Source organism: Myotis yumanensis, unplaced genomic scaffold, assembly GCF_028538775.1.
Source record: "Myotis yumanensis isolate MYYU_CA2020_CCGP unplaced genomic scaffold, mMyoYum1.0.hap1 SCAF_3, whole genome shotgun sequence".
NCBI classification, from domain to species: domain Eukaryota; kingdom Metazoa; phylum Chordata; class Mammalia; order Chiroptera; family Vespertilionidae; genus Myotis; species Myotis yumanensis.
The window spans coordinates 18,997,393-19,019,610 of NW_027223754.1; the positions used below are offsets into that span (position 1 = coordinate 18,997,393).

General features: G+C 40.3%; 1 protein-coding gene across 12 annotated transcripts in view; it reads left to right on the forward strand.

Moving 5' to 3' along the window:
• NRG1 (neuregulin 1) overlaps positions 1-17,305 on the forward strand; it is a 960,018-nt gene extending 942,713 nt beyond the window's left edge. For 5 of the 12 annotated variants that reach the window (XM_070408361.1, XM_070408362.1, XM_070408363.1 and 2 more), the window contains 5 exons: positions 5,300-5,402; positions 6,982-7,108; positions 9,417-9,547; positions 10,536-10,742; positions 13,415-17,305. In XM_070408361.1, coding sequence (XP_070264462.1) covers positions 5,300-5,402; positions 6,982-7,108; positions 9,417-9,547; positions 10,536-10,742; positions 13,415-14,066 — 1,220 coding nt within the window. In that variant the 3' untranslated portion in view covers positions 14,067-17,305. Of the gene's footprint in view, positions 1-427; positions 452-5,299; positions 5,403-6,981; positions 7,109-9,416; positions 9,548-10,535; positions 10,743-12,885; positions 13,028-13,414 lie in introns of all 12 variants that reach the window. The other 7 variants (XM_070408360.1, XM_070408357.1, XM_070408368.1 and 4 more) reach the window with 3 other exon arrangements.
• Positions 17,306-22,218: the final 4,913 nt, after the last annotated feature.

A 22,218-nucleotide genomic window follows, 5' to 3' on the forward strand; every position in this document is an offset into this window, starting at 1 on the left:
TCTTAGGGGAAAATAATTTCATCGACTTGGAACTTTGCCTCTACCTTTTAAAAAGACAGGGATGAAATAATGCCAAATGCCTTTTGTAATTATAAATATGATATTTCTATTCCTAAACAACATGGGAGCAGGAGCGTAGAGAATAATAGTTCAGCTATATAACTTCTCCCTCAGTAAGGTCTTTTAAGGGTTAATAAAGTCTCAGTGTGCTGGTATTTGCACACTCCTTGAAAGAGAAGTTCCCTTTGTGGACTCCTGGGGGCGTACCTGAGCACTGCTTCACTAACAACCACCATTTGTCCTGTTCAATGTGCACGCACAGAGAGACGTAGTAGTCATGTGTAATGTGTTTTGGAGTGCAGTGTATTACTCTTTTCTGAAACTTTTTCCCTTTCTTTCTTTTTTTGTCAACTTTCTGCATTGGCAGAGCATCTTGGGATTGAATTTATGGGTATGGACCAATCATCATTCCTTTTAGCCTGCAGAATTTAGAGCCTATGAGCTGAAATCTTTTTCCCTTCCTACTCTTACCTTTCAGTTCCTAACTAATTTCCTTTTCCTTTAGAAGGGATCATACAGCTATAACTAAAGTGATTGTTCCACTTTCAATCTATGATTAGTTTACCCAAAATGTTATTGAGCACAGCAGCTTTTAGATTCTCAAGCTTCACTTAGAGTTTAAAATCACCTCACCTGCTGCAAATTCACATACATCCCACCTTCCTTGACCCACTGATTCAATCTGGCCATGCTGTTATTTAAGAGCTGGGGTAAGTTGGAATGACACACAAGGCTACAGGAGGAACCAAACCAGGGGCTTAAGAACCAAAGAAGTTTTAAATTCTTCGCCCTAAAAAAAACAAACAACACATCTTAGATTGATGGGAGTTTGACATACAATATAAAAATCATATGCAATATAGTAACATGGAAAGCCCTTACATTGCAACACAATATGACATGAACAGACATGAATTGCTATGATTTTCTGGAGCTGTTCAAGCATGACTCTAGTCAGCTTCATTATCTCCTGAGCAAGGAAATAGAAAACAGAAAGATATAAGCCTTGTGCTATTTTAGGTGGAAATTCTAGTGCTAATGGAATTAAACTTGAGTCATTAAGATTATCCAGAGAAGTAATCAAATACTGTAAACATCAAATATCTCCTAGGAGCATATGAATTTTGAGCATACGCCTTCTGAAGGCCTTCATCCTAAATAGTTGGTAGAAAAGGTCAGTCTTGGGAGGAGGGGAAGCCGTGCTACCTTCCCAGAGGCTCCACTGCACAGGCACCAGGCCTCATGAACACTGCACACAGCCCTGAAATGGGTAATGGTCAACAGTGTCCTGATTAACAGAATACCTGCTCCCCATCCAGCTGGTGTCAGTGACAACATACAGGGAGGGCACCCTCCAACTGCTCTTTCATTTTGGCTGATAACCTCACAGTTGACAGCTAATGCACTTTCCAGTATTTGTGGGACATGAGACTGTCACAGGCTCTCCCAGTTGCAGGAATAGAAACTCAATGAATTGTCCATTCCTCCAAAAATCTTCCAAGAGAAAACCATTTAATGAGAAACCCCCCACATTTGAACATCAGAGAACACCTCCCAAGAGTGAGAGGCAAGAGAGGGCCTACCAATGGCACTTGAGTGGCAGGTCGCCTACATGAGGGGAGTTATCTATATGGTTTACTTCCCTTGGGATAAAAAGTGACCCACTTCTGAAAAGGCTTTTTGGCCTTTTCTGCAGGAGGAAGAGCCTTCCACCATCACCTACCTTCTTCTCCCTAACAGCATCTTTCCTACTTTATCACATTGGAGTCTGCCTATAGAATTTATTATTCCCATTCCTGAGCAAAGAAGTGAGGTAAAGGATAGCTCAGATATACCAATTCGCCCTTAGTAAGATCTTAAGAGTTAATAAAGACTCCACAGTCCCAAGACTAGACCAGTCAACCCTTAAGGAAAGTCAGACCTTAAAGGTCAATTAAAATTGAGAAAGACAAGGCCTCTGTCTCTTGGCCTGGCCAGATCCTACTGAAAAACATGCTCAATCTGATTCACTTGAATGTCCAGCCAAACCAAAGAGCAAAGTCTCAGCAGCTTTTCCATTCATTACGGCCGAGCTGCCAATTGGACCGAGGGCTTCTCTTTTTCAGCACTGCCTCTAATTTACTGTTGTCCTATTGACCCCATTTTACACTAGGAAAAAAAAATAAGGAGGAAAAAAAGGGGGTGGGGTATTTATATAATTTTCATCAAGTATCTTTCTCTTAACATTTGTATTGTGGGAGTGACCTGATCTAGGAAATCATTGGAAAACCAAACAGAAACAGAGGAGAAACATTGAAGGCAGTTAGTAAATGCTGACGGGAATACAGAATCCTCGTCCCACATCTGTGTTCTGTGGGCCTTGGCTTTCATCGGTCGTCTTAGCACTTTTGCTTGACCCCTTGGCCTTTACTGTGCTGCCCTTTTATTTCCATGACTGATCTCACAGGGAAATGTGTGCCTTCCTACAGAACATAGGAAGAATGCCAGGTATTCACAAACCCAGGTCAATCTATTCTTTTATTATTAACCATCAAAAACGTGTCAAAAGAATCCCTGAGAGTACACGTGATGCTTGGTCTTCCTTTAGTCCTTGGCTAGAGCCCATGTTTTCAGTTTGCAGAAACCATTTCCCAGTTTTCCTAAAGATACGATGTTAAGATGTCAACACAACCAAGCCCTTACTATTTTAAAAGAAGAAAAAATAGAGTGAGTGAAAAAGGACACAGAAGGCAGGGTCTTCATTTTCTTGGCAATAATACGTGTGCACTCCAATTTCTTAACCAGCTCGCAGGAACCAAAGGAGCCTTGCTCTGAGTCCTGGGTCCCCTGGAGGACCAGCAGGGAGGTGCTGCCTCTGCTTCTTGACATAGATGCTAAATACTGATCTGGATGCCAGGTCATGGAGGAGGCTCCAGTGGCACCAGCTCACAGATTAGCACCCCATAAAATGTAATTCCCTGTCCTGTGGCTATGGGGGAGGAGAGGCAGCAGACACAAGCAATTAACACATCAGCATTCACATTCCACTCCTCACTTGACTTTTGCGGCACAAAAATATGTGACACCACTTTTATGTCTCCTGGTTCATTGTTGCACCGCAGTGCACCAGCTGCTTCGCTTCCTAATCGTGGCTTCCCTGTGCTGGCCAGCCTAGGTTAGGAGTTATGCTGTATGGGGTAACCCTTCCAACTTCGCATCCACCTGTGCTTCCTACCTGAGCATTTCCTCCCTCTGGTTTTCTTTTTATTTGTTTCTTTTTCCTCCCTTAGTATCAGGCATGCTGTGCCAGGGACTTCAGATGACTCCTCCACTTCTAACCTTGTTTTGCCTTGACCCTGACTGCCTCCCTCTCTCAGTCATTCTGTCAGTCTGTCTGTCCTCCTCGGTTTGTTTTTCCTTTCCACTTCCAACCCTTCTGGTTTGTTTTTGTCTAATCTCTGCGGCATTCTAGTCTTTCACCCACTGACTTCTGTTCTCCTCCTCCTCCTCCTGTTAATAATCAGTGCTCTATTAATTTGATTTGACAATGTTCCTGACCTGTTAACTGGAATTTGATTACCGTGGGCTTGGCTTGTAGGAAATGTTTTGTATAATGATAAGGTCCACTGTGTCACAGAAATTAAAATGCACTTTTTCATTTCAAGGAAACTTCCTGCAAATTGCTCTCTTTCAATAGAGAAAAGAGGTGTGGTCACTGAGACTGAGAATGTCAACTGGAAATGTTCAGAAGGCCCATGTTGATGCCCAGATAAGAGGCGTTGATTTGTATAGGGTGTCCCAAAATTCACGCAAGATTTGCAATTGAGTTGAATTGCAAATCTTGCGTGAATTTTGGGACACCCTATATAGTATCCCCCAGATCTTGACCAGCTTGTTAATCAGAAAACCAAGCACAGCTGACCCTGCTTGTTACGCACCGGTTGAGTTCTCTTTCTCAGTGACCTGCAAACTAACTTCCAATAAGTGTAATTAGACTGGTTGGAAGTTGAGCTCCTAAGGCAGTGGTTCTCAACCTTCCTGATGCCACGACCCTTTAATACAGTTCCTCATGTTGTGGTGACCCCCAATTTAAGCATAGTGACTAATCACAAAAACAACATGTAATTATATATGTGTTTTCTGATGGTCTTAGGAGACCCCTGTGAAAGGGTCGTTCGACCCCCAAAGGGGTCGCGACCCACAGGTTGAGAACCGCTGTCTAAGGGCTCAGGTTCACCATTAAGTCAGCCAACCTTGTTAAGAACCTGATCTACCATAGAATCAATCAAATTGTCCACCCCCAAAAAACTAATTTGCAAATAGAAAGACTTTCATGCATAAGAGACTGGTTGTATTTGGGGTACAATAGTACCTTTACTTCAAAATTCTAACTCACACCTCCTTAGTATAATCTACATTAGCTAATTTGCCATGTTGGTCAATGCAGGAATGTATAATCTATTCCAAATTACATATTATTTGTGCTAGTTATTCCTTTATACAGATAGAGGAGGAGTCTAAGTGCAATTGGTGACGTAATAGTAATTGTCCTCCAAAAAACAAGTCTTCACCTTGGCCCAGGACTGTCTTAGCCACCAGATTGGATTTTCTCTGATATAGTGTCTTGCTACTCCACATCCTGTGGCTTAAGTTCACATTTTACTGTGAAATCATAGGGGTCTTGCCCTGATTTGGTTGCTCACTACAAGCCAAGCTCATGTTCACAAATGTCTTTGAGTTTATTTCATTAAGTTATAAATGGTTCTTTGTAAAGACCACTGGAATATACAATAGCTGGGAAATCAAAAGAGATGGGGGGTGGAGAGAGAAAGAAAGAGAGGAGGGTCCCAGTGGTGCCAAACCCAGCTCCTTTTATTGGCGTTGATTCCTGTTGTCTTTGCAAGAGATGTTTGCAAGAGATTATTTTTTAAAATAAAAGTACAGTTTTAACCAAATAGTTATCTTATAATCAATGTTTATGATTTGCTAGTTTAATTCATATGTATCAATAGCTTATAATTAAAGTAATATTATGGCATACTGTTTTTTATTGTAAATGGCCCCATCTGGCTATGTCATTTATACTCACCACATAGAGCAGTGTTATGCTGTACCTTAAGTATGTCTGCAACAGTAATGAATTGTCGCATGTTTATTTCTTGTGACCATGGATAGTGCCATGCAGCATGCCAACTGTTCAACTGTAAGTCCAGGCAAGGGTCAGGGGCCTTTGGTGACGTCTGCTCTCGTCCCTTTCCAGAAGCAGAGGAGCTCTACCAGAAGAGAGTGCTGACCATCACTGGCATCTGCATCGCCCTGCTAGTGGTCGGCATCATGTGTGTGGTGGCCTACTGCAAAACCAAGTAATCCTTCCTCCCCGCGCTGCTCCCTCCTGACAGAAACTCATCTCCACAGCCCTGTCTTGGGGAAAAAAGAGGGGGGAGAGGGACCCCAGGAGGACTTTTCCCCTTAGTTTTTCTTCTGAATCATCCATTTGAGCACCTTTCCTAATCACATAATTAGAAAGCACTGCCTATTGGTGTGAAAATGCTGAGGAGACTTCTGATGAGTGACCACAGCCCCCTGACCAGAGAAAGGGTTGGACGGGCAGGCTTGTATGGGGCCCACACGTGTGCATGTGTGTGCGCGTGTGGATGTGAAAGGAGGGTGGCGGGTGCAAGAAGTGCACTTGTCAAACACTGCTGGGGACACGTCCAGTTGGCAATTACCATTAGAAGATAAAGGAAACACTTGGTGGCATTTGAGATGCCGTTTTCTGAGCATTATCCTGATTATTTTTTTAATTCCATCCAATGAAGTTTCCAGTTCAGATGCTCATGAGTGTGAGATGTACAAAAGGAATCTTCTTAGAGGAAAGTCAAGGGAAACTTGCTTGGAAAGAACAAAAGGGAAAACATTAAAACAGATTTGTGTTCACTATTTTTGATCCTTTAAACTGGGTCCATATTAACAAATGTAATCACTTTGTGACACAAATTCCCTCCACTTTCTGACGTATGACCTCCACTTCAAGTCTAAACAAATATAACAGTTTTGTTTTGTTGCTTCATCACATAAATTTTCTTGCCAAAGCGAGTCATGGGGATACTATTATGATCTGAATGTTGTGTTGAGGAACGAAGACAGTGCTTTTAGTCCATAAAATCCAGGACATAGATGGAGTTTTCCTACAACCCCAGAACTGGGTGCCAGAATTGAGTAAGCGACAGAGATAAGCCTTCATGGAGTCACCTTAAGAGTTATTTATTTATTCATTTTAAAACTTTATTGTTGAAAGTATTACATAGGTCCTTCTTTTTCCCCCCTTAACCTGTTCCCTTAAGAGTCTTTGTAGATATTTTAATACCTAGTTATAAAAAAAAAAAAAAGTTGCCAAAGTACGATCCTGTTACAATTGTGCCCAAATCTACAGGCCAAATATGCACGTTTTCACTCATGTACAGTACTATGCATGCACACACACCATGGATCATGTGCAGATTCAAAAACTAACTGCGTTTTCTAAAAGCCAACAGGTAAAATTATAAATGAAATCAGCTCTATCAATTGCACAGCCCAAGCTGTTACCTAAGACAAATGACCACCTGCAAGACTTAGGCCCAGATGGGTGGATTAGCGACGATGGGGTTTCAACCAAATATCAACCCGACTTCCCCATCTCTCCTCTGTCTGTCTTCTCTCTCAGCAGTCGTTTCATTTCTGTAAGAAGCCCATTCGGCTTCTTACAACTATCGGTTAAGAGAATGTGTGTGGTTCCGCAGCTGCCCACAGGCAGCTTCTAAGATGAAATGGCTCACCCTCCCTCCCTCCTCCCTCACCACCAAGCCACTGCCCGGGTTATGTGTTGGTGAAATAAGGAATTGACTGAAATAAGAAATGTAAGCAATAGAAAAAAGTAAATGCTCCCTTTTCCACACGCAGGAAACAGCGGAAAAAGCTTCACGACCGGCTTCGGCAGAGTCTTCGGTCCGAGCGCAACAACATGGTCAACATTGCCAACGGGCCTCACCACCCCAACCCGCCCCCCGAGAACGTGCAGCTGGTGAATGTATGTTGACTCTGGCAGTGGATACACTGAGCATCTCCCCTCTGTTCAAGCACCTTGCAGTTTATTTTCTAAAGCTCTTAGCTGCTGCCATTAATCTCCACGGCTTCCAGGAATCCAGGGTTTTGCCAGGAGAAAATAATGGGGACATTTTTTAAAGTGGATTTGGTTACTGTAAAACCAGCACATTTCCTCCCCTAAAGTGTTCATTAAGGGTTGGAATAATAATGTTGGTTTTGTTCTGCGGGGAGGCCGTAACTGGAAGAAAGAAAAGAAAAACACAAAGGAAAATTAGAAAATGAATGATACAAGAATCAGAAGGAAATGTTTTATTTTTCTAATTTGGAAATGAAGGCTGCTCCAGCCTCTCACTGATTAGTACTGAGAACGAAGCTGAGGGCTTTAGAGTGAATTTATTAGAGGCATCACCGTGCCTGATGATTTGCAGATTCTGATTTACAAAGGAAGAAATTAGGGCAGGAAAAGTCAAGTGACTTATCAAACTTGCTTCTCAGCAAAACTGGAGGAACATTTGCTTTCCTATTCCCTGACTCTGTCTACGTGATGCCACACCCTCCTGATGAAACCTACCCTTAACCACTCAAGCCCTTTGTTTAAAATTTACCAGGCTTTGAAATATAACTGAGTCAGAGAATATTAGATTCCGCAAAGTCTTTCGATATCACCTTCAAATCTTCCTTTTATTTTTTTACAGAGAAGGGCCAGAGCTGGACTCAGTTTCCCTGGCTTTTGAAGTGTTGCTTTTTCTATTCCTATTCCACCATCATTCTTCCTGTTTTTGTCATTTCTCTCTGATTTTTTACTTTTTATAAGCAAAGCTTGAAGATTGTATTGCACTACCATTTTCTATTCTATAGGAAAAGGTATATTTTGTGTGGAGCAAATATATCATGGACCCAAGTTCAGAGTGAGTGGTTTCTAAACCACCAGTAAGTCTTGTAGCAGAGACCTACAGGAGACTGGTAGAGTCAGGTGCAAATACATTGGCATGCTTTGCTGCTTCCACCCCCATCAGTGCTCATTAGAATGTTCTGCATGGTCAATCAATGCACTCACTACAGACACACCTATACGCCGTCACTAAAAAAGTTACAAGATGTAGGAAGCAGAATGACTGCCTGGATTCCATTCATGGCTCACACACTGTGTGACTTTAGGCTTTAACCTTTCTAAACCCTATTTGTTCATCATGAAAACAGGCCTAAAAATAATACTTCAGAATGTTCTTGCTAGCATTAAATAAGAGAACCTACATAAAACACTTAGCCCGGTGGCATTTAATGAGTGTTGAATAAGTGTTAAATGTTATTTTCATTAGATACACTGAGCTTACACTGCCTTCCAGGAGCAAGAGTGAAATGGTACCCAGACTGGAAGTAGCTCATTATGTGTGACGCCACCATCTTTTCCTTAAAGCCAGCTAGCCGCACGTCCCAGGGATTCCACATGGAATAACCTTTCCTCCAAGAGAACCAGTTAGAATTTCAAGCATGATTCAAGTTGCATTTTTGGGGGTTTCCATGAATATATGAGGTTATTTTAGCGCTCACCGCCCATCAGATTACAAAGTCCTATTTCATCTGAGGGTATTCTTTTCTTTGCCTCATCCTCTATTTAACTTAATTTGGTGTAAATACAAATAGCATTTAAAACAACTTCAGAATGTGCCTCTCCTGCTGAGAAGACAGTAAATAGCTACTGTGATTTGATGATGAAAATGAAATAGAATGTACTTGCACTGCATTTGGATCCTCTATGTATTATGTGCTTTCTCAGATGTGTGACCTTAACAACTTCTGTACATCCTTTCCATCTCTCAGTAGCCTCACTACTCTTACTACTGACAATTTAAAAATTCCAGTGGTATCATTTGGGCAACATGGACACTAGGAAATTGTAAAACAGTGGTAGATCCAAAATATAGAGACTTTAAACAAATTCTTCTTTCACTTGTAACAACCATGACAAAAAATGAATATTGGACAAATATTTTTACTGAATTCTAGTCATGTTATCAACTAGAAACAAACTAAAAAAAATGGATAATGAGCAGTTATGACTGTAGGACCTCTATTGAGAACACGTCCAAAGAGTAACTTATTAACTCCACTCACTGAATTTAAAGGCCACAGTAACCAGAATAGGATTTTCTATATGGACATTGGAGAAAAGAAATTTATTATGAAGAAATGTACTGTTTATTATGTGTACCAGAACAGATTTTTGTGTGTGAAAGTGCTAATGTTTTGACTTACATGAATCTTCAAGTTGTGTCTCTTTGTTTATCCAGCAATACGTATCTAAAAATGTCATCTCTAGTGAGCATATTGTTGAAAGAGAAGTGGAGACATCTTTTTCCACCAGTCACTATACCTCGACAACTCATCATTCCACTACTGTCACCCAGACTCCGAGTCACAGGTATAAGAAAAAAACAATTGTGTAGTTCCTCCAGGAATGAATTTTTGTAAATTTCCTTGTGCTGTCATTGCCTAAGAAAGGCACAGGACACATGTATGGGGCAATGAAGTATAGTTAAATGTATGCTGTGGGACAAAAACAGACTTTGGACATCAACTGGCTCTGCCATTTAATTGCTGTTTAAATTTGAGCCTTAATTTTTTTCATCATCAAACAAGGGGAAATGATACCTACCTCAAGAGTTGTTCCCTATTTTAGAGATTGTCTTTACTCTTGCCCAATCACTCACTGAATTGCTATACTGGGAAAACTCTGTCTTAGATGCTATATAACACAGTGGGGCCTTGACTTACGAGTGTCCCGACTAGCGAGTTTTTTAAGATACCAGCTGTCTCTCGGCAGATTTTTTTGCATTGAGTTGATAGAGTAATTTGAGTTAACAAACTCCTTAACGAGCTCCCTAACGAGCTCGGTCTCGGAAGGAATTAAACTTGTAAGTCAAGGCCCCACTGTACTTAGAAGTTGACTTCTCCCATTGATTGAATTGCCCTGGGAAATACACATGAGAAATCGATCAAATAGGTGAACCCTAAATTAGCCAATGCCCTGGTGACCAATATCTGAGTGCAACACTAGTGCAACCAAAGGCAACACTAGACTTCCAAATGTAGCTCACTTGGGCAAGTGTTTCCTTAACCTAAGCTGTCAAGATCAGAATGATTATAAGAACACTTAGCACATAGTGATATTTGATAAATGTGTTGAATGAGTGAACAAATGAATAACCTGTGTCCTTACAAAACCAATCTAAATCAAGATCCTTTCTGTAGCAAGTGTCTTTATAACAATTCCATTCTGAGACAAGTTATGTTGTAGTGAACTACTGATGCATGGATAATTTGAAATATTTGTCTCATCATTCTCTTCATTTCCATTTTTGCACATAATTTTCTAAAAAATATCTTTGCCTTTCACATTTCCCCTCTAGCTGGAGCAACGGACACACCGAAAGCATCATTTCTGAAAGCCACTCTGTAATCATGATGTCATCAGTAGAAAACAGTAGGCACAGCAGCCCAACTGGGGGCCCAAGAGGACGTCTTAATGGCATGGGAGGCCCTCGTGACTGTAACAGCTTCCTCAGGCATGCCAGAGAGACCCCTGACTCCTACCGAGACTCTCCTCACAGCGAAAGGTAAAACTGAAGGGCAAAGCTACTGCAGAGGAGAAAGAGCCCCAGTAAGCGAATCCCCATGAGCACCTGCGGTCTCACCTAAGGAAATCTACTCTAATGAGAATAAGGGGCAGCAGTTGCCTGTTCTAGGAGTGCTCCTAGTTGATGAAGTCATCTTTCTGTTTGACTGAACTCATTTCTTCTGAGCTTCTCACCTCGTCCCAGTGGCCAACAGGCAACAGACTCTTAACGAGCTGGAATGATTTGATGTGGAAGGTGCAGCCAACTTGGAGTTCCTAGGTCCGGCCTTAGGCTCAGCCCCTCTCGGGATCTGTTTCCTCAGTTGTCACTTTAGAGAGATGGCACCAGTGATTGATAAGGACCCTTCTAGAATTCCAATTTGCCAGTTATCCAAACTCTGGTCGAACTGACCTCGTGTTCTCATGTGCTAACTCGTCTTACCTTCCAGCCTCAGTTAAATCAAATCAAGGGCTATGTCACTGCTGACTCTCATGGGGAACAACTGCTTGCGTTCCACCATAGATTATCCCTTTTATGAAATTCCAAGAAGGGATGAATAAATAAATCTTTTATATGCTGCGTCTGACAGTCTTCACAGGTGGTTTTCAAAGTAGATATTGCCTCTCATATGGCCCTTTATTCCAGAATGTTTTGGCTTTTTTTCTGGGGGTATTGGATTGGGTTGGGGAATTATAGCAAAGGTAAAATAAAGAACAGAGGAAAGTAAACTGAAAGAGATGCTTTATAGGAATACTTAATTTATAGATTCTCTATCCATTTTCACCTAAACTGGGAGAGAGTTATACCCAACCAGCATTTCTAGCCTACCAGTAAGCTGTCACTTGTTTGTTTCCAAAGCCGGAAGGGTTTTGTCTGCTTGTTTACTGTATCATCTCAGTCTAATTTTTGACCATTTGTTCAAAGCTTTACATAATGTCAAATATGTATTTGGTATTTACATGGGTGGAAATAGTTTGGTAGACTCTTTCCACTCTTTGCTTGGGAAGTACTTAAAACAAAAGATGACCAGTTTGGGGGCTTATAGGTCATATAGAACCTGCTAATCACTTCTCGAATGGCCTTTCTATGAAATATCCCAAAATGGTATTTCAAAGCTTTATGGAATTAAAGGTTTCTCTGTTCATGGATGAAAAATAAGGCATTGTCCAAAACTGGTTTAAAACATTACTCTTAGATATACATATAATTATACATTTATGTATTTAAAAAGTCTATCTATTCTGTTTTAGTCTTTTTTGAAACCTGAAAAGAGTTTAGGGATCAATTCTTTCTTACTAGATGTGACATTTATCTTTAAAGAACGACATTTCCCTACTGTGGTAGACTTCCTTGAATATCCCAGATAGTCTCTAGGATCATGAAAAGATAAATCACTTTTATGTGTTTGGTTAAATTTGGATTAGCATTTCTCAGAGAGCTAAAGTTAAGTACTCATAAAGCAAAAAGTCTGAAGATTCGGGCACCAAGTAGTTCAACCTCTAGACACTCTCCCATTTTAGACACAGCTAGATCTCACATTCATATAACTCTGAATCATGGCTGAAAGCAGGAAGGTTAATATGTTCCTGTTAGCTAATGTTCAGATGGTGCTGTCCTGAGTCATCACAGGTCGTGTCAAATTAGACTCTGAGAACACCAATGTGAAAAAAAGAGTCATCTAGTGCTATGCATTGGTAACATTTTTATCAAAAGCTGAGAAATGTGACTGTCAATAAGCCACATGTCTTCTCCAGTGCCAAGTCAGGTCTTATTCCTGGGGGGATAAAGCATGCTATGGTAAAAACATTGCACTCAGTGTCTTGACAAGAAGATTCAATGAGCATTATCAGCCATAACATGACGTAAGGTAACATGGTACAGCAGACCTTGAGCAGTCACAAAGATAAGCCAAAGACTGATGCAGCTCTAAGTTTTGGAAGAAAGGTAGACCAGGGATTGAATATTCTGTGAAGCCAATGTAAGGATCTCTCAGGCTTACCTTTGGATGTCTTGGTCACTGGGATGGATAGTTGCAAATTGAATGTTAAGAAGTCGCATTTCATGGAAAAATTTAAAGCACACAAATATGTTACACTGTTATCAGGAATAAATCTAAGTCACTATGCTCTTTTTTTTTCATAAGACATAACCTTATAGCTGAGCTAAGGAGAAACAAGGCACACAGATCCAAATGCATGCAGATCCAGCTCTCAGCAACTCATCTTAGATCTTCCTCCATTCCCCATTTGGGCTTCATTCTCTAAGACCCCTTGGCCTTTAGGAAGGTATAGTATTTAAGTAATACTTCTTTCCCTTACAAATCCCTCAGCCTTGGTCCTTACAAACTAACAGGTTCCCAGGACCTCGTGCCCTCTAATCTTGACTCATGCTTTTATTTACAATCATGATGAGATTGGAAATCCTTAAAGCTTTGATGAGCTAGGCCATGTAGCTGATCTATGCATGTTCTCCTGTAAGGAAACTCTTGGCTACATAACTTGAGATCCCAAGGGTACTGAATGTCCTAGTGTAAAAATCCAAGAAGTATACGATGAACAGAAATTCTTTGTTTTCTGATTATATAATATCGTGAACTCTGTCCCCTTCCCCTCCCTACTCTATGACTCCTCTTATTCCACCACACTTATGCGGGGTATTCTGTGCTCACACAGGTATGTGTCAGCAATGACCACCCCGGCTCGTATGTCACCTGTAGATTTCCACACGCCAAGCTCCCCCAAATCGCCCCCTTCGGAAATGTCTGCACCTGTGTCCAGCACGACGGTGTCCATGCCCTCTATGGCAGTCAGCCCCTTTGTGGAAGAAGAGAGACCTCTGCTTCTGGTGACACCACCACGGCTGCGGGAGAAGTATGACCACCACCCTCAGCAATTCAACTCCTTCCACCACAACCCCGCGCATGAGAGCAGCAGCCTGCCCCCTAGCCCCTTGAGGATAGTGGAGGATGAGGAGTATGAAACGACCCAGGAGTACGAGCCAGCTCAAGAACCTGTTAAGAAACTCACCAACAGCCGGCGGGCCAAAAGAACCAAGCCCAATGGCCACATTGCCAACAGGTTGGAAACGGACAGCAACACAAGTGCTGAGAGCAGTAACTCAGAGAGCGAAACAGAAGATGAAAGAGTAGGTGAAGCCACCCCTTTTCTGGGCATACAGAACCCCCTGGCAGCCAGTCTCGAGGCAGCACCTGCCTTCCGCCTGGCCGAGAGCAGGACTAACCCAGCAGGCCGCTTCTCGACACAGGAGGATCTGCAGGCCAGGCTGTCTAGTGTAATTGCTAACCAAGACCCTATTGCTGTATAAAAACCTAAATAAACACATAGATACACCTGTAAAACTTTATTTTATATAATAAAGTATTCCACCTTAAATTAAACAATTTATTTTATTTTAGCAGTTCTGCAAATAGAAAACAGGAAAAAAAAACTTTTATAAATTAAATATATGTATGTAAAAATGTGTTATGTGCCATATGTAGCAATTTTTTACAGTATTTCCAAACAAGAAAGATATCAATGGTGCCTTTATGTTATGTTATGTCGAGAGCAAGTTTTGTACTGTTACCGTGATTGCTTTTCCACAGTATTTCAGCAAAACCTCCCATATATTCTGTTTTCGCTGGCTTCTTGTGCATTGCATTATGATGTTGACTGGATGTATGATTTGCAAGACTTGCAACTGTTCCTCCGTTTGCTTAAAGTAGCACCCAATCAGTACGTCTTGTAATGGCACATCCATCCAAATACTCTTCTCTTCTGTACGAAGTTTTCTTTTGCTTTCAGTCTATGAAATGAGTCGTGTCTACTCTGCCAGCCAAAGGTTTGCTTCACTGGGCTCTGAGATAATAGTAGATCCAACAGCATGCTACTATTAATTACAGCAGGAAACTGCATTAAGTAATGTTAAATATTAGGAAGAAAGTAATATTGTGATTTTTTTAAAAAAACTATATTATTCATCAGAAGACAGCTTGCTCTCACTAAGAGGAGCTATCACTTATTTTATTTCAATTTATTTTTCTTGACAAAAAAGCAACAGTTTGGAGGGTAGCAGAGAAAATGGGCTCTGGCTTGCTATTAGGGTAAGACTAACACCTTATCAGAGGACTCAATGTCACTTTCTCTCTGGGGGAATGACACAACAGCACATCTAGTTGAAGATCAAACCAGGGCTGGACAAGGTGTAATCATTCCTGACTTGCATTTTTCACTGATTTTGGAGCTAGTGATTGGTTCTGTCTTCTTGGCTTGAAACAGACATGCTATGGCACAAACACCCCAGCTCCAACAGCACACTCAGCACTTGTCTGAAATACCTAGAGTGAAACGTGCCTGCTGTGCCTAGTGGTGACTGGTAATCATAGTGTCCAGAGGAGGGATTGATAGAAGACACAGATGGAGGGCAGCTGTGTGGCATGGGTTGCAATTTTAAACAGTTTTGTTGTCCACTCCTTTCTCCTCATTAGTTTTCTCTTGCTTTTCAATGTCGCCTTGATTAGGTCATGACTATGCATGAACATTTTTGTCAGGAATGGCCAACATGCATGTGATTTGTGACTAGTAAGAACCTTCTGAGAGTGATGCTTCATCAGGCAACGTCAATAGTGTTGGAAACACTGCACCTTTCCCTGCAGAAACACGACCCCCTCCTGTGTACTTACCTCTTGATTCCCAGCCTGTATCACCCATTTCCTCCTTTGTTTTTGCTTTACTCTCACAGAACAGGACTAAGATGGGTCTAAACTTTGCATGTTCTCTTGGGATTGTAAATCCAAGGAAGGCCTATAGGTATCAACATTTGAAAGAGCTGCTAATTCAGGAAAATAATAGCTTTTTGTAAAAATTGCAGGCCCCCATTTTATGACCTGCCTGATACCTGCCGAATCTGGGGGGAGCTTTACTGAGGTTCCAAGTAGACTCCTGGGAGCCATGTGACAAAATGGGAAACAGGTTAGCAAGGGGTCCAAAATACCAGGCATGAAGTCAATGAGAGTAACTGCTGCTTGTTGGCAGGTGAACTGAACCTATTTCTTCACCAAATTTCTATGTTAAAGGTAAAGGGGAGAAGATACATGCAAGTAGGTCTTAGAAGAAAAATGCAGGCTGGGCATGAGTCATGTCATTGAGCTCCTACATGTTTCTACAATTCACAGAGATGCCTGATTGATTGCAGGTCTTTGAAGTTACTCTGAGTATTTGATACCCCAAGCTGCCCTTCACTGTTCACATACCACTTCCTCTGTGCCCGGCAGTGTCCTCATCAGCTTGTTAATCCACACGGAGGGGCCCCTGTCAGGCAGCACAAGTTGCACTGATTTCCCAGGTCTGTAGACATGAGTAAGCTCACGGCAGGAGGAAGACAGTCAACCCAAAGAGGTTCTATAAGTTATTCTAATATTGCCTTTGAGTCAGTCTTGGAATACTTCAATAAAAAATTCCTATCACAAATTAAAACTACAACTTTTGTTTCTAATTCTACAGACTTAGCAGTATTCACATGTCTCGTTCTGAATAATTTCAAGAATAAATAAAATCTATCGAGAGCAATGAACAACATGAAAATTGTTGTAAATTTTCAGCTTACAAAAATATATGAAAACTTAGGATAAGAGGAAAGTTTCTTTCCAATTTGATTCTAGTCACTCACAGAGGGGGCGTTATTTGGGACAGCATTACCTGTAAAACAAGAGCTTCCCTTGGTAAGAAAGGCCAGCTGACTCCTCAGGGCAACCTGCTGCGGCCACCAGATTTGTGTTCACAAGGACATCTCTATGAAGTTTAACTGCCACGTGGCTCTCAACCACCCACCCTGTTTATAAACTCAGGCAGTGCTGTGGCCATTCAAAGGAGGGTGAACCTATGTTCCCAGCAGATGAAAAGCTTCTGTGGGTTTTTGGGTAATTGCCCAGAAGTTCCACAGCCACTCTGCCCCCTGGAAATCATATCCTACTGAGGGGTATGCAGTGGAACATAGTATATGCAAACTTCTTTTTCTCACTCAAGATTCCTTTACTATCCTACTCTCCCTTCTTGCCTGGTATGACTTTTTTCCAAGAGTACCTGGACAGCCTCATGCTTTCTACAAACTAACACTCTACCAGGGTGTATGTGAATGTGTTTCAGACACCAACATGCTGTATCTTCCTTGTTTAAGTGTGACTGTCTTGATACAGGTGGAGTTTATCCAGGGTAACTTGCTCAGTAATTATTCCTATTTTTTTTCTGGCCTAGAGTTATTAAAAGAGGCACAGCTCACATTGTTGAAAATAAGGAAGGCTAGTTTTATTATTTAGCACTGGCTGCGTTCCACCAGCCACAGAGATGAGATTTCTATCTACAAAGGCCCATGAAACACTGCAGAGAAATGCAGACAAAGGGAAATGGCCACATATCACAAGTTCTATTATATATTCTTTTGTAAATACACCATGTACATTACTTAGATGTTTTCCTAAATCATTTACTGTCTTTATGAGTTAATGTCAGAATTTTACTCTCTCAACTTACTGTGTAACATTGTAAATAACATAATGTCCTTTATTATTTATATTTAAGCATCTAACATAGAGTTGTTTTCATATAAGTTTAAGGTAAATGTCAAAAATATATGTTTTTTGTTTTTCTTCACTTTAAAATTATGTATCTTTTTCTTTTTTTTAAAGAATAATTTATTGTTCAGGAGAAAGAATGTATATTAATTGAAACTATTTGAAGAATGCACATTTGAAAGCCGTGGGGGTACTGATAAACTAAAGAATTCCTTATCCAAAATACTAAGCAATAAGTAATTGTGATTTATTTAAAGTTTTGTTCATTTTCCATGAACGAAATACTGCAATAAAAATGCCACTCTGTGGAGACCTGGGAGTGTTGCTCAGCAGACTAACATTTCAGTCTGTTAGACCAGCACCTTTCGTGTTCCTGCGACAGATGTGCTAATATAGGAATGTGTTCCATGGACCCCACATCATCTTGTCTGTGCTTTGCTTTGGCCTCACTGTCTATTCTTGAGTCATCTGCTGCCTATTGATTCTTCTTGCCACTGTATTCCTTGTTTAAGGGGCCACACCCAAGCAATATGATGTCTCTCTCCAACCCCTCCCCATACACACAATAACATGTCAGAGAGGACATTCTAGGCATGATCACTGGGTCTTGGTTGTTAACATGTTCTGTAGTAACAGCAAGAAACTTCTTCAGACTAATGGAAATGTCAACATGGCAACCCATGCAGTCATGAGAGGAAAACTTGTCATTATCATTCAAATAGTCTGATGGCCACCATGGCCTCAAAGCAGCCAGTCAGAACCTTGCCATGCTAAGCTTCCTATCGCTTCAGTCAATTTATTTTACATCAGGCTCTTAATTTAATGATTCACTGTTTTAAGAGGAGATAAGGCTAAATTGGGCTCATTCCCCTTGTTCTATCAATAAATTAAACTCAATGTCCATCTTACTGCTCAGGGAAGGGCGTATGCATGAGAAATGTCCCACATCCTAAAACTCACAGAAATGAGGATATTACTTTTCTTACTGAAATTAGCCTAAACAAAAGCCATATTTTAACAAATAGTTATTTGCATGGGTGGTACTTTTTATATATTTCAAGCATTTTACTCAGTAGTCCAAACAGGGTAAGGGCAAGGAGAGGTCAGCAATCCTTTGGGGTACACAGTGGCCCCCTTTGAAGTTTGATGATACCTGAGGCTTCCCATCAACATCACTTCCATATATGCACATGATTCCTGTTACCTACCAACAGTTCCACTAGTGTCCTCTCCAAAACAGTCTGGATGTCTAGAAGAGTCAGAGTGATCTTTATGCTAGTTTTACTATTTACATTACTAAATTTTCAAAACTATTCAGAAACCTCGCATTTGTGTCAACTGTGATTAACATGCACACACACACACAAATGCTGAACACACACTAACCCAAAGCCACCACATTCTTTCACCTATTCAATTAAGAAAATCAAGGATTGAGCAGAATTTAAAAATTAAAGATGAAGACATTTTCCTATGTCTTCAAATTTTGACCATCTCCCAGATTGAAAACTACAAGCTGTCTTAGTGATTTCTGTTAAAATTGGGTACCTAAGCTATATTTGAGGCAGATGCATGTGTGGTGAAGGGAGGTATGGAGAGAGTGAAGATACACATATAGCCAAATTAAATATCTGGATAATTGTTTCTATTCTCCATTCACTTCAACCATGTAGACTCTTTAATGTCAAACCCAGGCCAGCTCTCCAAACTAGCAAACGATCTATCTTTCCAATGTAGTGTCTTCCCCATCATTTGATTTCTTTGCTCTCTGTCCTGATGATGAATGACAAGAGGATTCAATGTCAAGGATTTGGGGTTAAGAGAGGCAATTCTGAAATCTAGAGATTTAGGATGCTGGAAGGAATGGGCATTGTTTGATCTCATGTGAATCAGTCTGCACGCCACCTTTGGCCAGCCCTCCCTGAAATGGATAGCATGAAATAAATTTATGAAAACTATTAGTCCAAATGATTAATTTGATAGGAAATAGAAATGCTTTCAGTTTATAAAAGATAGAACCATCCTACTGCTACAAAAAGCAGCAATATTTCTAACCTTGCAGGCTGTTGGTCAATTAGCTGGGCCCAATCCTCCATGTTATGCTCCTGTTGACATCCTGAGACTGCGGTTGTTGTAGCTCTCTGGGCTAGCTGTTGGTTTTGCACTTCAGTGAGTTCCAAAATATCATCCATCAGGAAAATAGGAAAGGACTTTGTTACCTGGAGGAAAACCATCATGATCTACCTGATTCTTTTAACAACAGAGTAGGAGAAGGAGACCAGTAATTCCTAAAGAGGAGACAAAATGTGGCAGTGGTTCCACCCAGGATCTTTTTCTAACCCTTCCCCTTCAAACTGACTTATTGAGACAATTTGATGGAGGAAACAACATCCCTTCCCACCCCACAGCATTATTTGTAGATGTAAACATCATTTATAGCTTGTATAGATTTGCTCATAAGCAGAGAAATAACCTGTTAAGTATAAGTAACATTTTATCACATTTTATGACTTAAAACATCCTTTATTGCCTTTTTATTCTCACTTTTGACTTTCTGGGATATTGATATGACACATGATGAGGACAATTTAGGCTCAGGGAAGTAAAAATCTTTACTGAAGCTACACACGAGTGAGTTGCAGAGATAATAGTAATATCAAAGTTTTCTGACTACAATTCTTATTTCTACTGACCACACTCCTCCCAACCCTCTGACCCAAGAACAAAAAAGTCTTTCATTTTTTATTTTTCATTATATGGGCAGTCCATGTTACAACCAAAACCAAGTTCCTACTTAAAAAACAGTGAGCCCCTCTGACTTAGGTTTAGAGATACTCTAGAATCCAATTTGCTTGGCATAGTGGCTCTATATACCTTTCCCTAAACATAGCTTCCTAAGGAAATGAAGTGTAGCCATAGGAATGAATTCTCAGTTTCAATATGTAGGTAACACCTGCAGCGGAAAGAGTATAGCACTTAGCAACTTTGTGAATTTGCACGATTTCCTTCTTCAAGCTTATTTCCTGATCTCTAACATGGCAATTCAACGGACTTCACAAGGCTGGGATGTGGTGACGATAAATTTGAGCACATGTAAGGAAGCCATAAAATGTCCACCCCATAGTGATTTTCAAATACTACCTTCCATTTGCTTTTTCCCTTCCAGATTCTTAAGATTTGGAATCTAAGTTTCTCAGTTCCAAATGACATACTCTACATTGCACACACTGATCAAATAAACATATCATTTCTCCAGTGTAGTAAGCAAATATTTGCAACAAGTAAATTCCCTTTTAATAAGAACTATATGTTGTGCAGCATAATCACTAACCAGCATTAAAGTTGCAGCTCAATAACTTCATGTATTTTATGTTTGCTTCTTGTGTAGCCATACCATTTTACATGAAGTCTCTAATTTCAGTGTCTTATTCTATTAATGTTTCATTATAATTCACAGAAATTTACTAAAACATAACTCTTTATACAGTTTTCATAATTCCACCTTCAAACTTCATTGCAAATATCTACTAAGATAAACAGACAAAAAAATCCTAAATATATAGGATGCCTATGCACACCATTTGCCTTAGTTTGCACCCAGAATGTTTAGACATAATTCATTTTCTTAAACTGTAGTCCAAAGGCCCAGCAAAAGGTCTGCCTGCAGAGCAACAACATCAGAGGAGTTAAGTCTCAGATTAATTCCTAAAAGTAAGTAACCACTTGGATTATAGATGTTTCTCAGCCACTCCCATTACTCAACCAAAAGTTCTTAAGGTTCTACTCACTCTTCACTCTATGCATAAAACAGAATTCTTGTCTTGGGTCCAAAGCAATTAATAATTTATAGATTTAAGTTCGTTTGATTCAATCCTTTAAAATTTCATCCTCCATCAAGGGTGGCAGGTGACTTGGTCTTATGATATATATCACCAGGCTCATGGCATAGACATTGTTAATAGTAAGAGAGTCTCATATAATTGTCCACACAGCATACTTCATTTAAATAAAAATGTATTGCATTGAAATAAAGTTGTCTTTATGTTTTAAAAAATAAGGAAGTTTTCTTATTTTTTAAAAATAATCTAGATATAAGCATTATATTTCTTAATTATGAATTACCATCATGAGTTAAGCTAACACTTGTCTTCTATTCTGTGACTTTCATTAGGTGAATCCTTCTTGCCTGACCTTGAGCCCTTCTCTTGAAGTGAGATACTCAGAGAGACTTCAGGTTAGGGTCATTTTCTAGAGCCCTTTCGTTTCTCACAGTTGAGCCTAACATGAACTTTTCATCTTCACCATTGGTGTGTACTTTACTAATCAAAAAGGTTACAAAACAGACAACTTCCTCTTGGGTCCTAGAGTCTCACCATGAAGAATAAGGATGATAGGAAATGCCACGTGGGAGAGCCACTTGTTCTGAGCTCCTCAATTCCCAGCAGCCAGGTTCCTTCCAATTGTAAGATGAATCTGACATCATACAAGAATGTCTCCACAAAGACCTCACTCTCCCTTTAGATTTTCTCTTTTTTTGCCAAACAAAGGCCTCCCTAGTAACTCCTTAGTTCATAGCCCTTCTTTGATCCCTTTGATTTCAAAACATCTGATGTCATAAAGCCATATAACTTCACACTCTCAACATAGTCAGAAACTATGGGATTTAGGATTTAAAGTGATTTTATGAAACTAGAAGTCCTTTTTTATTTGATGTAGCCCATTTTGAAAACCTGAAGGCAAACCACACAGCACTGTATCTTCTCCATTATCTGCTTGACTAAATTATCTTTCACAATGTGAAAAGATGCTTACTCCACCACACATTTTGTGTTCTGCTTTGTTTGTTTGAGGAGTTAAATCTCTAGTCAGGAATGAGAGGGAAGAACCTTGGATTCTTCCTGCTAAAAT